Below are 13,339 nucleotides of genomic sequence, written 5' to 3'. Positions count from 1 at the left end.
CTGCTGGCTGCTCAGGACTAGGGAACTTTCACGTGCAGGGCAAAAGTATCCTGTGCCACCACAGACAGTGCCTTTTTCCTCTTCTCTCCTGGCTCTTTGATGGTACTCACTGTACAGAGCATGGAGAGCTAAACGAATCCTTTGATTACACACACTGACCGTACCTTTTCCCACAGATAGTGCCATTCGAATAAAGGAGTAAAGTACTACTCCGGTTGAGTGAGATTGGCGGGATCTAGCCCTCTGAAGAAAACACTGACAAAAATGGCAGAAGCTTCCTAAGTTCCTTCTCTGCAGTGAGGCAGGAGAAAGACTAGAGAGAAGGGACAGAGCATGACTATCTGAAGGACAGCTTTCTCTTGCTTGCCATTCTGCCTGATGTAGCAGGAGAGAAACTACCCGTGTGTTGTGTGCTGTGGGAAGCCCGGACCGGGCAATATTGATATAAATACACAAGCACAGAGCACTGAAAAAATGATAGTTATCGTGAGCAGAATGGGATTCTTGCCATTACTGCTAATGTGCTTTCCATTAGGGCACCTTGTTAGGAAATCTATGGAACATTATCAGAATTAGCTAAAGGGGATTTTTGGTACATTAAATTGGATGCTTCTAGCTGATTAGTCTCAGATACGTCATGGCAACAATGTTCTGGTTCCAGTTTCTATTAATTAAGTTTTAATGACTAACTGATTAAACATTAGTGCAATCAATCAAGGGATAACTTAAGTACATTTAAGAGGAAAAATTCTAAACATTTAGAGATTTTGCTTTAATTTGCTCTAACCAACACCACTTAATCTCGTAATATTAATTACACATCTCAGTATGAAGCATGAAGTGATTAGTATTCAGAGAAACAGCTGGGCTTTTTTCAAACAGGAGCCAGTGTTCATTACATGAACACCTGGTCCCACAGCACATAGGTTGGCGAGCACTAAAAGAAAAAGCTTTATGATAGGTGCTTTATTTCCCCAGTTCTAAGGTGGGAACCTGCTTCACCACACACCAAGGGAGACACAATTCTGGATTTGCGACTGGAATGCGCTTGACGGGGAAACAAAAAATCAGGAAAACGACAGCATCTCGAGAACTACAGTAAAGCAGAACAATGCAAACTCCCTGGAAGCTGGTTTCTTATTTTGCAGATGAGTGTGGTTGCACATGAGCACTGTTGGGAAGCCCAGGAAGTGAAAAGTCCAACCAGATCCCTTGCTCTTTTTTGGCACTTTTTGCCTGACATCTACCAAAGATAAAATGTATCAAATTATTTTACAATATATAAAGTACTAAGTATGCTTTTGATTATCTGGATTACCCAGCATACTGGAATTTTTTTAGTTAATGTACGTACAGTACTTTGAATGTGAAAATCATTGTGTAGGTGCTAGAGAATAATGACTGTCATCTTAAGCAAAGAACTGGGAGCCAGAAGTGCTCTGATTCTTTAATTTGGGCTAAATTACTGACTCGCTGGGTGAACTTGAGCAAGTTATGTCCCTAGCATTGCTGGCTCCCAGGATTTGCTGTAATCAGTAGACAACACAGTCACCTTTCGGGAGTAATATTGTAAAGCTGGCTGAACCTTTTAGTTTGAAACATTTTTGTACAAAAAAATTGCTTTTTCATCAAAAAGGAAATTATGGTGGGAAATGTCCATTTTCAACTAAATTTTGGGAAGGTTCTTGTCAACAACAACAAAAATTGGTAGGTTTCAACAAAAGCTCAAAAAAAGTTTGAAGAAACATTTAAATAAAACTCCTTTGCGTTTTACGAAATTGTTCACAGAATCAAAAAATATTTCCTGACCAGCTCCACAGAATTATCTGAATTACAAAACGAAAGGCACAGCTGGTGTTTACAATATATTAGTCTGTAATATGGTTGGAGGTTATAATATATTAGTCTGTAATAGCCTGTAATGGACATGGCTGGAGGTTTGGGGGGCTTTTATTTTTTTGTGGAGCGTACACTTCTACATGATTTTCAAAAGCCTCTTTTCTGAATATTTTTTCCTTTAGCCTGCCAGCAAATATGTTCTTTTGAGAAATGCAAATTTCCCATGGAAAGGAAAAGCTAATAAATTGCACAAACCATTGATAGGACAGTTCTTACCTCGTTGCACAACATTGGCTGACATTCGGCTGTGAAGCACTGAGTTTCCCCATTCCTGCAGACACATTTGGAGCACTGGCTGAGGTGCCACTCCTCGCCATCCCGAAACATTTGGCCATCAAAGGAGCAGGACTCTAAGAGACAATTAAGACCATCAGAGGAGTGAAGTTCTGGAATAGCCTTTCAAAGGGAGCAGTGGGGGCAAAAATCCTAACTGGCATCCAGATGGAGCTTGATAAGTTTATGGAGGGGACGGTATGATGAGACTGCCTACAATGGCATGTAGCAAATCTGCAACTGCTAGCAGCAAATATCTCCAACGGCTGGTGATGGGGCAGTAGATGGGGAGGGCTCTGAGTTACTATAGAGAATTCTTTCCCAGGTGTCTGGCTGGTGAGACTTGCCCACATGCTCAGGGTCTAACTGATCATCATATTTAGGGTCAGGAAGAAATTTCCCCCAAAGTCAGATTGGCAGAGAGGTGTTCACCTTCTTCTACACATGGGGCACGGGTCACTTGCAGGTTGAAACTAGTGCAAAGGGTGGATTCTCTGTAACTTGACATCTTTAAAGCATGATTTGAGGACTTCAGTAACTCAGCCAGAGGTTAGGGGTCTATTACAGGAGTGGGTGGGTGAGATTCTGTGGCCTGCAGGAGGTCAGGCTATATAATCATGATGGTCTTTTTTGGCCTTAACGTTTATGAGTCTGTGAGTCATTCTGTGTTTCCATTTTCATGTTTTCTTTAATTCCCTCTCCTCATCCAACTCCTTTAATCTCAGATCCATCCCCTATACTCTAGGAACTTCTGCCCCCTGGAAGGCCCAGAGGTAGCATCAGACCATGACTTTCCTTACTAACTCCATTTGGCTGCACGGCGTTCACCTGTGCACATTTTTTCTGGTTTCTCACGTTCTACCAGCACAATTTCACATGTGCGATGACTTTATGGACATTCACAATCATATAAAAGAGACTGCAGATGTAGGACTCATCTACTGATTAGCATCTGCAAGGAAGAACTTTATAAGAGCCAACTCCATGAAGCTGACCCAGAATAATTGCAATATTAAAAAAACCCATTCATTATTCACTGTCCTGTGTGAAATTATTATTTATTATCTATTTGTTTCTGGTGGCATCCATGATGTATGAGATGCTTTACAAACACGAAAGAAAGCATGATCCTTGCCCCAGTAAACTGCTGGTCTCAATCTAATTACCCATGGACAAATGACCTAATTGATGTTGACAGCCTCAGCAGAAAGGCCAAGGATTATAGTAAGAGTCCAAAGTTACGTCTGAGATTTAAACCAATGAGATATCTCAGTACTGAAGAAATGCATCAACCATGATGCTTCCTCCTGAAATTGTCCTGACATGTTTTGAGATCTACTTCTGGGTTCTGACATCTGTATATGACGTTACAAACTACAGGAGGTACCTATATTCGTTGTGAAGTAAGTTCAGGATAGATCATAGAGTTTAAGGCCAGAAAGGAACCAGTAGCTGATGTAATCCTGCATATCCAAGGCCATTAAATTCACCATGTTACCCCCACATCAAGCTCAATAATTTGTGTCTGACTAAAGCCTATCTTCCAGAAAGGTAAACAGTCTTGACTCTAAGACATCAAGAGATGGAGAATCCACCACTTCCCCTGGTAGTTTGTTCCACTGATTAATCATTGTTAAAAATGTGCATCTTATTGCTAATTTGAATTTGTCTGGCTTTATATTTCAGCCATTGCTTCTTGTTATGTCTTTATTCGCTAAACTACAGAGCCCTTGAGTACCCGTTACCTTCTCCCCATGAAGGTACTTACAACCTGTATTCAAGTCACTTCTCAATCTTCTTGATAAGCTAAACAGATTGAGAGCTTTAAATCTCTTGCTGTAAGGCATTTTCTCCAACCCTCGAATCATATTTGTGGCTTTTTGCTGCATCCTCCCCAATTTTTCAACATCTTTTTAAAAATGTTGACACCAGAACTGGATGCAGTGTTCCAGTAGAGGTTTCACCAATGCCATATACCGAGGTTAAATCACTGCTCTGTTCCTACTCACTACTCTCGTTCATATGGTTGAGGATCACATTAGCCCTTTAACCATAGTATCACGCTGAGAGCTCATGTTGAGCTGTTTGTCCACTCTGACCCCTAAATCCTTTTTCAGAGTCACTGCTTTCTAGAATATAATCCATTTGATACTCAGGGCCTGCATTCTTTGTTTCTAGATGTATAACCTAGCATTTAGATGTATTAAAACTCATTTTGTCTGAAAGGACCCCGTTTACCAAGCGATCCAGATCACCCCATACAAATGCCCTGTCCTCACCATTACTTATCACTCCACCAATCTTTTAGGATCTGCAAATTTAATCAGCAGTGATTCTAAATTTACATCCAGATCACTGATAAAAATGTTCAATCCTGGAAAAACCTCACTAGAAACACCCCGATTTGATGAGAATTCCCATTAATAACCAGGTTTTGAGATCTGTCACTTAGCCAATTCTCAATCTATCCAATGTGTTCTTTATTGCTATTGTATAGAACTAATTTTTTTTTTAAAAGAGATATGGAGCCAGAGCCATCCCTTGCGTAGGGCAAATTGGGGCAACCGCTCCAGGCCCCATGCTTTGGGGGGGGGGGCACGCGGGCCGGTGAGATTGGCCAGCACGGTCAGTCCTGGAAGAGGTGAAACCGTCACTTCCACACCGGGCACCCCAGCTTTGGGGGGGGTCCTGCCAGCCGCTGCAATTGGCCAGCACGGTCAGTTCCGGAAGAGACGAATCCATCACTTCCACACACCCCTAGGGACAGTCTTGCATGCAGCACTAAATCAAATACCTTACAAAACTCAAAGGTAACTGCATAACATCCTTAATCAACTCAACTTGTAATCTCATGAAAAACTGAAGTCAGGTTTGTTTGACAAGACAAGTTTGAATAGTGTGGACACTGCTATGAAGATGTGCCGGACAGCCTAGGGCCACTGACGTTTCACTCGCACCATTTCTACATTTTTTACTAGTCCAACACTTGAGTATGTTCAGCCGGCATGTCACAACTGATATCATGTGGCTAAGATACTGCAAACAATATGACTCGTGCTAGTTTCAGCCCTGGTGTAAGCAGCTACAACTCTAGTGAATTCAAGTAGAGTCTAAGAGGTTCCCCCCTCTTAAGGAGGGCTGAATTTAGTCTATAGGCCCTAAAGGATGGATAAGTACACAGCTTCAAAAGCAAGTATAAAATCTGAAGCATCTGTGGATTTAAATGAAGTTTTTTGAATTATTTTTGTGCGTGTGGTTTAAATAAGACTATGTGTTTCTCAAAACGCAAAAGGCCTGATTTATCGGAGGGGGAAAAAAATCAATAATTTCACCAGCCTTTAAGAGATTTTGCCTTTAGGTTAAGGCTGAGATTTCAAAGACACCTATGTGAGTTGGATGCCCAATTCCCATTTAATTTGAATGGGATCTGCACCTCCAAATCCCTTAGGCAGCTTTGGAAATGTCAGCCTTTATCTACAAGAAACAAAATGAGCAGCGTGAAAAGAGAATCCGGAGAAGTTCCATACCCCGATATGTGTTTGGGCAGGGTACTGCACAGGAGAGCTTGAAGAAAACGGATTCAAAGCAAAGGGGAAAAATACTCTTCATTGATTTGAGCAGGGCCGGCTCCAGGCACCAGCCGCCCAAGCACGTGCTTGGGGCAGCACCCTAGAAGGGGTGGCCAATGTTGGGGTAGCGGGGGGCGCTTGCGGTGTGGTTTTTTTTGTTTGTTTTGTTTGGCGGGGCGGCACTCAAGGGGTTTTTGGGGTTTTTTTTTTTGTTGTTTCGGCCAGGCAGCGCGGGGGGTGTTTCGGCAGTGCGGCGCTGGGGGGTTTGGGTGGCCAGGCGCAGTGCTCGGCGGGGGTGGGGGTTTGGGTGGCCAGGCGTGGCACTCGGCGGGGGCGGGGGTTTGGGCGGCCCAGCGCGGCGCGGTGCTGGGGGGTTTGGACGGCCCGGTGCGGCGCTCGGGTGGGGGGCGGGGGTTTGGGTGGCCCGGCGCTCGGGGGTTTGGGCGGCCCGGCGCGACGCTCAGGGGCCGGGGGTTTGGGTGGCGCGGCGCTCGGAGCGGCGGGGGGTTGGGCGGCCCGGCGTGGCACTGGGGGAGGGGGGGGGTTGGGCGACCCGGCCCGGTGATCGGGGGGCGGGGTTTGGGTGGCCGGCGCGGCGCGGCGCTGGGGGGGGGGGTTGGGTGGCCCGGCGCAGCGCTCCGGGGGGGCGGGAGTTTGGGCGGCCCGGCAAGGCGCTCGGAGGGGGTTGGGTGGTCCGGCGTGGCACTGGGGGGAGGGAGGGGTTTGGGCAGCGCGGGGCTGGGGGGGGCGGGTGTTACGGCGGGGCAGCACTCTTCTTTTTTGCCTAGGGCGGCAAAAAAGTTAGAGCCGGCCCTGGATTTGAGGACTGAAGAGATGGTCTCACCTAATCACTAAGCCAACAGGCAGAGCAGCACCGTCGACCCCACTCCTTGGGGCCACTTAACTAAGGCCAAATTCACTGCGTGGGGCGCCCCTTTCGAAATACTCACCACCAGTACCCACGCATTTGGGACAGCACTCTCCTTGAGCGATGTACTCCAGCTCCCCTCTGCCACAAGAAAGGGGTGGGCAGGACTTGCGGGTGCAGCTAACCTTCCCATTGGCACAGGAGCACGCCGTGCATGCAGAGCTTGCCCATTCCATGCCATGCTGCAATGGAAAAACAACACGGGAAATGTGTCAGCTAATTTAATAGCCAACAAGCCTGGAAATAATCCTTGCTCCAGTGAGTTACCCCGCACCAGTGCCTAACTTCCCTCTTCTGCAAACATCCCCAGGCTCTGTAACTCATGGCCCAGACTCCAGGCTGCAATGCACCCACTGTTCCTGGCAACACGGGGACAAAGTAGTCCTAACACGGGCATAGCAGTCACATTGGGATCAGTCCAATAGAGAGGGTCCCCCTGGTGGCGTAGACATAGCATAACCTCGGCCAAAGGACCTACATCTAATAGATACATTCTCCCCACCCATGACTGCCTGTGTGATGGGCTGAGCTGGCATGTCCAGACCAGACATAACCCTGCAGCTGTTCTGTCTCTACCTGGGTCTCATTAAAATGTTCATTAGGACCTACACACATCCAAGGACAATATTTGTCCTGCTAAGCTTAAACTACAAACTACAGTGTACCTCACAACAAGCCAAATCCTGCTTCCCTTACTACCCACCAACTGCTGGATCTGCTCTCATGAGCAGGGTTTGGCCCAGTAAGGAACACACTGCTTTTTGCAGTACACTCCAACGCAATATGCAGAATCTTCTTTCCTTAGGATCATTGTCGAGCAGAAAGCCATCTTACAAGACTCTACTAGGTACAACAGCACATGCATCACCACTCACAGAAGGCAAGGATATAAGCTGTGATATTGTTTGAAACGGGAAATGCAGAATTTTAATTTATGTGAAACATGCAACATGGAAGTTGGGCATGGAAAAAACCTGCTGTCAGCTGCAGCGTAAGCTTTTCTTTCCTGGGGTGATTACTGGGGACAGTTCTGCTGGCTAGATGTTTCTAAAATAATGATGAAGACATAAAGCATTTGCCTGGCGCGTTGACAGAAAGATAATCACCTTCCCTTATGTAATCTGCTCCAGCCGTTAGGCTGTACCCTTAGAATATGAACACTTCCTAAATATGCAGCCGGCTCTATAGTAAGGATGAGACACGACAGTACTGACATGAGGCTGATCTTTATTTCCCGGCCTATGCGACATGAGTCAAGCATACCAGAGGTTATACCACAGTCACATGACAGCAATCAGCAGGCACCAACTCCAGCAGCTATGGTTACATCTCTCCCATTAAAAAAAACAAAACAAATGAAAATAAAACATAATAGGAGCCAAAAACAACTGCAGCCAATTAGTAAAACACTTCAGTAAGACAGAGGGAAGAGTCTACAACTTATCTATGGTACTTATAGGACTCCCGTTACCATGGTATCTGAAAACTTCACAATGTATTTATCCTCATAACACCCCGTGCAGTAGGGATGTGCTATTATCCCCATTGTACTGATGGGAAACTGAGGCATGGAGAGGCTAAGTGACTTGCCCAAGGTCACCCAGGAAATCTGTAGCTGAGCCAGGAATTGAACCCAGATCTTCCAAATCCCAGGCTAGTGCCATAACCACTAAACCATCCTTCTTCTGAATTCCCCTTTCAGAGCATTTCTGCCTGTTATTGGACATCTGTCAATAAGTACCATCTCTGAACCTCAGTGGGTTTTTTAATCACATGGACACTTGTTCCTTCTGCTGTGGCCTGTTTGACTACCGAGGTGGATTGGCCCGCCTGCAGCCTGTGTTTGCATAGGGCAAGGTTACAGAAATGTACACCCCATCTCATGGCAGAGGTCAGTATCTAACAATGCAAGTTTCTGATGGTAATTACACTGGTCTACAATTTTTGAGAAGTCGTCTGCTTCAGAGATAAAATGTGCTATTTATTATGTATTTTGATGTGCTGAATTCAAATATGACAATGAAAACAACTGATTGGCTACTGTTTCTAAGATATTTAAGTTTTTACATTTTATGTCTATGTATATTGTGTAGATAGTAGAGTTTTAATCATAAATTGTAAACCTAGGTCTTTTCATGTGTTTATGGTTGCTTTACATGATAATATTTCACCTGTCCTGTTTATGTAACACTTTAAAAATCAGCAAAAGGGTTATATAAATAAAATTTATTATGAAACAAAAGGCAAAAAACTATTATGTACATAGTTTAGTCCTATTCAGTGTCTACTCGGCGCTTCTTGGCTTGTCTCTTGTATTCATTACATGGAGCATCTCTTGTCACTGTCCAGCAATAGTCTGCAAGCATTGATGGGCTCCATTTGCCCTGATAGCGTTTCTCCATTGTTGCAATGTCCTGGTGAAATCGCTCGCCGTGCTCGTCGCTCACTGCTCCGCAGTTCGGTGGAAAAAAATCTAGATGAGAGTGCAAAAAATGTATCTTTAGTGACATGTTGCAACCAAGGCTTTTGTATGCCTTGAGGAGGTTTTCCACCAACAACCTGTAGTTGTCTGCCTTGTTGTTTCCGAGAAAATTTATTGCCACTAACTGGAAGGCTTTCCATGCCGTCTTTTCCTTGCCACGCAGTGCATGGTCAAATGCATCATCTCGAAGAAGTTCACGAATCTGAGGACCAACAAAGACGCCTTCCTTTATCTTAGCTTCACTTAACCTTGGAAATTTTCCACGGAGGTACTTGAAAGCTGCTTGTGTTTTGTCAATGGCCTTGACAAAGTTCTTCATCAGACCCAGCTTGATGTGTAAGGGTGGTAACAAAATCTTCCTTGATTCAACAAGTGGTGGATGCTGAACACTTTTCCTCCCAGGCTCCAATGACTGTCGGAGTGGCCAATCTTTCTTGATGTAGTGGGAATCTCTTGCACGACTATCCCATTTGCAGAGAAAACAGCAGTACTTTGTGTATCCAGTCTGCAGACCAAGCAAGAGAGCAACAACCTTCAAATCGCCACAAAGCTGCCACTGATGTTGGTCATAGCTTATGCACCTCAAAAGTTGTTTCATGTTGTCATAGGTTTCCTTCATATGGACTCCATGACCAACTGGAATTGATGGCAAAACATTGCCATTATGCAGTAAAACAGCTTTAAGACTCGTCTTCAATGAATCAATGAACAGTCTCCACTCATCTGGATCGTGAACGCTGTTGAGGGCTGCCATCACACCATCGATGTTGTTGCAGACTACAAGATCACCTTCCATGAAGAAGAATGGGACAAGATCCTTTTGACGGTCACGGAACATGGAAACCCTAACATCACCTGCCAGGAGATTCCACTGCTGTAGTCTGGAGCCCAACAGCTCTGCCTTACTCTTGGGTAGTTCCAAATCCCTGACAAGGTCATTCAGTTCACCTTGTGTTATGAGGTGTGGTTCAGAGGAGGAGGATGGGAGAAAATGTGGGTCCTGTGACATTGATGGTTCAGGACCAGAAGTTTCATCCTCTTCCTCGTCTGACTCAAGTGTGAATGATTCTGGTGCATCAGGAACCGGCAGTCCTTCTCCGTGGGGTACTGGGCGTATAGCTGATGGAATGTTTGGATAATGCACAGTCCACTTTTTCTTCTTTGACACACCTTTCCCAACTGGAGGCACCATGCAGAAGTAACAATTGCTGGTATGATCTGTTGGCTCTCTCCAAATCATTGGCACTGCAAAAGGCATAGATTTCCTTTTCCTGTTCAACCACTGGCGAAGATTTGTTGCACAAGTGTTGCAGCATATGTGTGGGGCCCACCTCTTGTCCTGATCTCCAATTTTGCAGCCAAAATAAAGGTGATAGGCTTTCTTAACCATAGTGGTTATACTGCGCTTTTGTGATGCAAAAGTCACTTCACCACAAACATAGCAGAAGTTATCTGCACTGTTCACACAAGTACGAGGCATCTCTGCTCACTTTGGCTAAACAGAAATGTGTCCCTTTGCAAAATCAAACACTGACAAAGAAGAGAGCACGACACTGTATGATTTCTAGAGCTGATATAGGGCAATTTGTTCAGCAGAGTGATGTAAGCTTCGTTAGGATTGCATCATCCATGACTTCTAGAAATAACATGATGCAATTCATATAATGTATGACGCAATACCAGCTTCAGATTGCATCATTCATTGTTTTGCCTAAAAAGCAAGTACTGTCCAAACCCAGTCATAGATTTATTCATAGATCCAGTCAAAGATGTATTTTAGTCATTTCTGGTTTAAATTGAGATCCCTTCCCTTTATAACTCACTTATCCTCTGCCATTCCCAAGTCAAGGGTCGTATATACTGACCCAATAGCATATCTTGAAAACTAGAACCAATCAACAATTTTAAACATCATTTTCGTTCTCAGTGACCCAGAATTAGTAAAGTTTGACTACATTTATTTCAGAAGCATTTTGGCTGTAGAGCAGTGTTATAGCCTCCACTTTGAAGAAGGCAAACGTGCACAGTTCAATACTCAGTTCTTCTCCCAACAATACTATCTTGTCTCATTTAACCACAGAGCACAGCTAAATGAATGAATGAATGCACCAGACTCCCCACCCTTCTGAGCCAAACAGGCCAGGCTATTGTGAATTGGCGCTTTCACTTTGCATGAACTGTAGCAAACAAAACTCCCCCTATGGCCATTATCTGATGGCGGGAGAAATTATAATGGGAGAGAGGGGAACAACGATTAATGGTGCCTTTTGCTGCCTTCCACAGAGTGCTGTATTGAAAAGGCAGCCGCGAGAGGACATTCCAGCATTCCTTAGTGAATACATGAAGGCTTCTCTCCATGACCTGGTTGGCAGCAGCACTCCATTTTTTCATCTTGGTTATCTGCCTGAAAGTTCATTTGAAGAGATACCTTTCATGTATGAAAGAGCCTACAATTCCACTGACCCGGTTCCCGCGTGTCATAAGCATATGCATTGTGGAGTCTGAAGCAGCCCTAATATTGGCCAAGTAGATGAATTAAATGTTTCGTGATATTCGCAAGGACCACGCTCAAAGAACTCAGCTTAGCTTGACTTAACTAGAGAACGACGTGCCAGCCAGGCAACATCTTCCCTAGACAGGATCTACAAAGAGTGGTTTGCTTGGGGGAAACAATTAAGTTGGGTTTCAGTGTGGTGTGCAGGACTGGTGTACAATGTAGAGATTCTGAGGATTTGCTGCTACATAAAAGGGCTTCTCCGTTACCAATGAGCCAAATCCTGTAGTCCTTACCCCCTCCTTACTTCCTCAATACTTATATAGGGAAATCCCACTGACGGTTTTGCTCGAGTAAGAACTGGTAAGGTGGGTAAGGGCTTCAAGGGGTAGGCCTCTTGTCACTAACGAGGTGATTCTTTTATCACATTTATAATGGCCTGGATACTCACTTTCAGAAAAAGACTGCTGATCAATATTCTCTCTCACTCCTGAAATGCACTATAAAAAGTGGAGGTAATCGTTACACATCCCTGCCGCTGCAGCTAGAGAACGATATGCGGTCCCAATGCGCTGGGCTCTTCATAAACATACTTGTCAGCCATGTTCCTAAGCCATACCTCCATTGTGGTTTTGTACAATGTCTACTCTGCAGTGGCCTCAATCCTCAGTTATTCCCAGTGGGCACAGCTGGGACAGAAGGAGGCATTTACTTCACTCTGCTCCTGGGGGTGGCCCCTGGAGAAGTTTAGAGTAGCCCCAGAGATGGGGATTGCTCCAAACACCCCCCCAATCCACCAGGGGCTGCAGGAGTTAGAGGTGCAGGACCAGTACACATCCGCTGGGGACTCTCAGCTGGGAAAAGCTGTCTGCTTTCCAGTCCCTCTAGGGGTAAAGAAGCCAGAGTGAAGGTCAGGACTGAGCATGGTGTGACCTTGGCGGGGAGGTTCTTTGCTTTACAACTGTGTCAAGTCTAGGAGATGGCTTTTGAAGCACCTGACCAGCCACTGACTTTGCACAGGCAAAAGCTGCCGCCACTGAATTTAGGTGGACAATCGGAGAGCTAAGAAAAGGAAAATAATGTTAATGCCAATGGATACTTAAGAGCACTTACCGCATGGGTTTGGCCTTCATGCTGGCAAAAGCCTTCAGTTCCTGAGGCGCACTCAGGGCAGCACGTATTGGGGGCTATCCGGAGCACTTCCCCCTGAACAAATACAAGAGAGTCCTATGAGCAGTACAGGTGGGAGGGGTGACTCCAGGGGGGTTCTTCTTGCACATGGTGCTCTCAGTTTTAAAAGCAATGGTACTAATCAAGGACTTCCCTGTGAAGATCTGTTGCATTGCTTTGGGATGCTGAATTCATTCTTATGCCCAAGATATGCATAGGAAAATACATACACATCATAAACCAGGGGTTCTCAAACTGGGGGTCGGGACCCCTCAGGGAGTCGTGAGCTGTCAGCCTCCACCCCAAACCCCACTTTGCCTCCAGCATTTATAATGGCGTTAAATATATTTAAAAAAGTGTTTTTAATTTATTAGGAGGGTCGGGCTCAGAGGCTTGCTATGTGAAAGGGGTCCCCAGTACAAAACTTTGAGAACCACTGCCATAAACAATCCTTTGGAGTATGACTCATTCTTCATTAACTCCCTGACACCAGCCGTTTCAGTGACAGATAGGAAAATGATTGG

General features: G+C 45.1%; 1 protein-coding gene across 1 annotated transcript in view; it reads right to left on the bottom strand.

The window, feature by feature from the left end:
• Positions 1–6,851, bottom strand: part of FRAS1 (Fraser extracellular matrix complex subunit 1) — a 200,060-nt gene extending 193,209 nt beyond the window's left edge. Inside the window, exons 1-2 of the mRNA XM_065405125.1 lie at positions 6,692–6,851; positions 2,116–2,249 (exon numbers count right to left, since the gene is read on the bottom strand). Of these exons, the coding sequence (XP_065261197.1) occupies positions 2,116–2,249; positions 6,692–6,845 (288 nt within the window). The 5' untranslated portion in view covers positions 6,846–6,851. The remainder of the gene's footprint in view (positions 1–2,115; positions 2,250–6,691) is intronic.
• Between the last annotated feature and the right edge of the window lie 6,488 nt (positions 6,852–13,339).

This window comes from Emys orbicularis, chromosome 5 (genome assembly GCF_028017835.1).
Source record: "Emys orbicularis isolate rEmyOrb1 chromosome 5, rEmyOrb1.hap1, whole genome shotgun sequence".
Lineage (NCBI taxonomy): Eukaryota > Metazoa > Chordata > Testudines > Emydidae > Emys > Emys orbicularis.
This window is presented reverse-complemented; position numbering and strand designations above follow the sequence as displayed.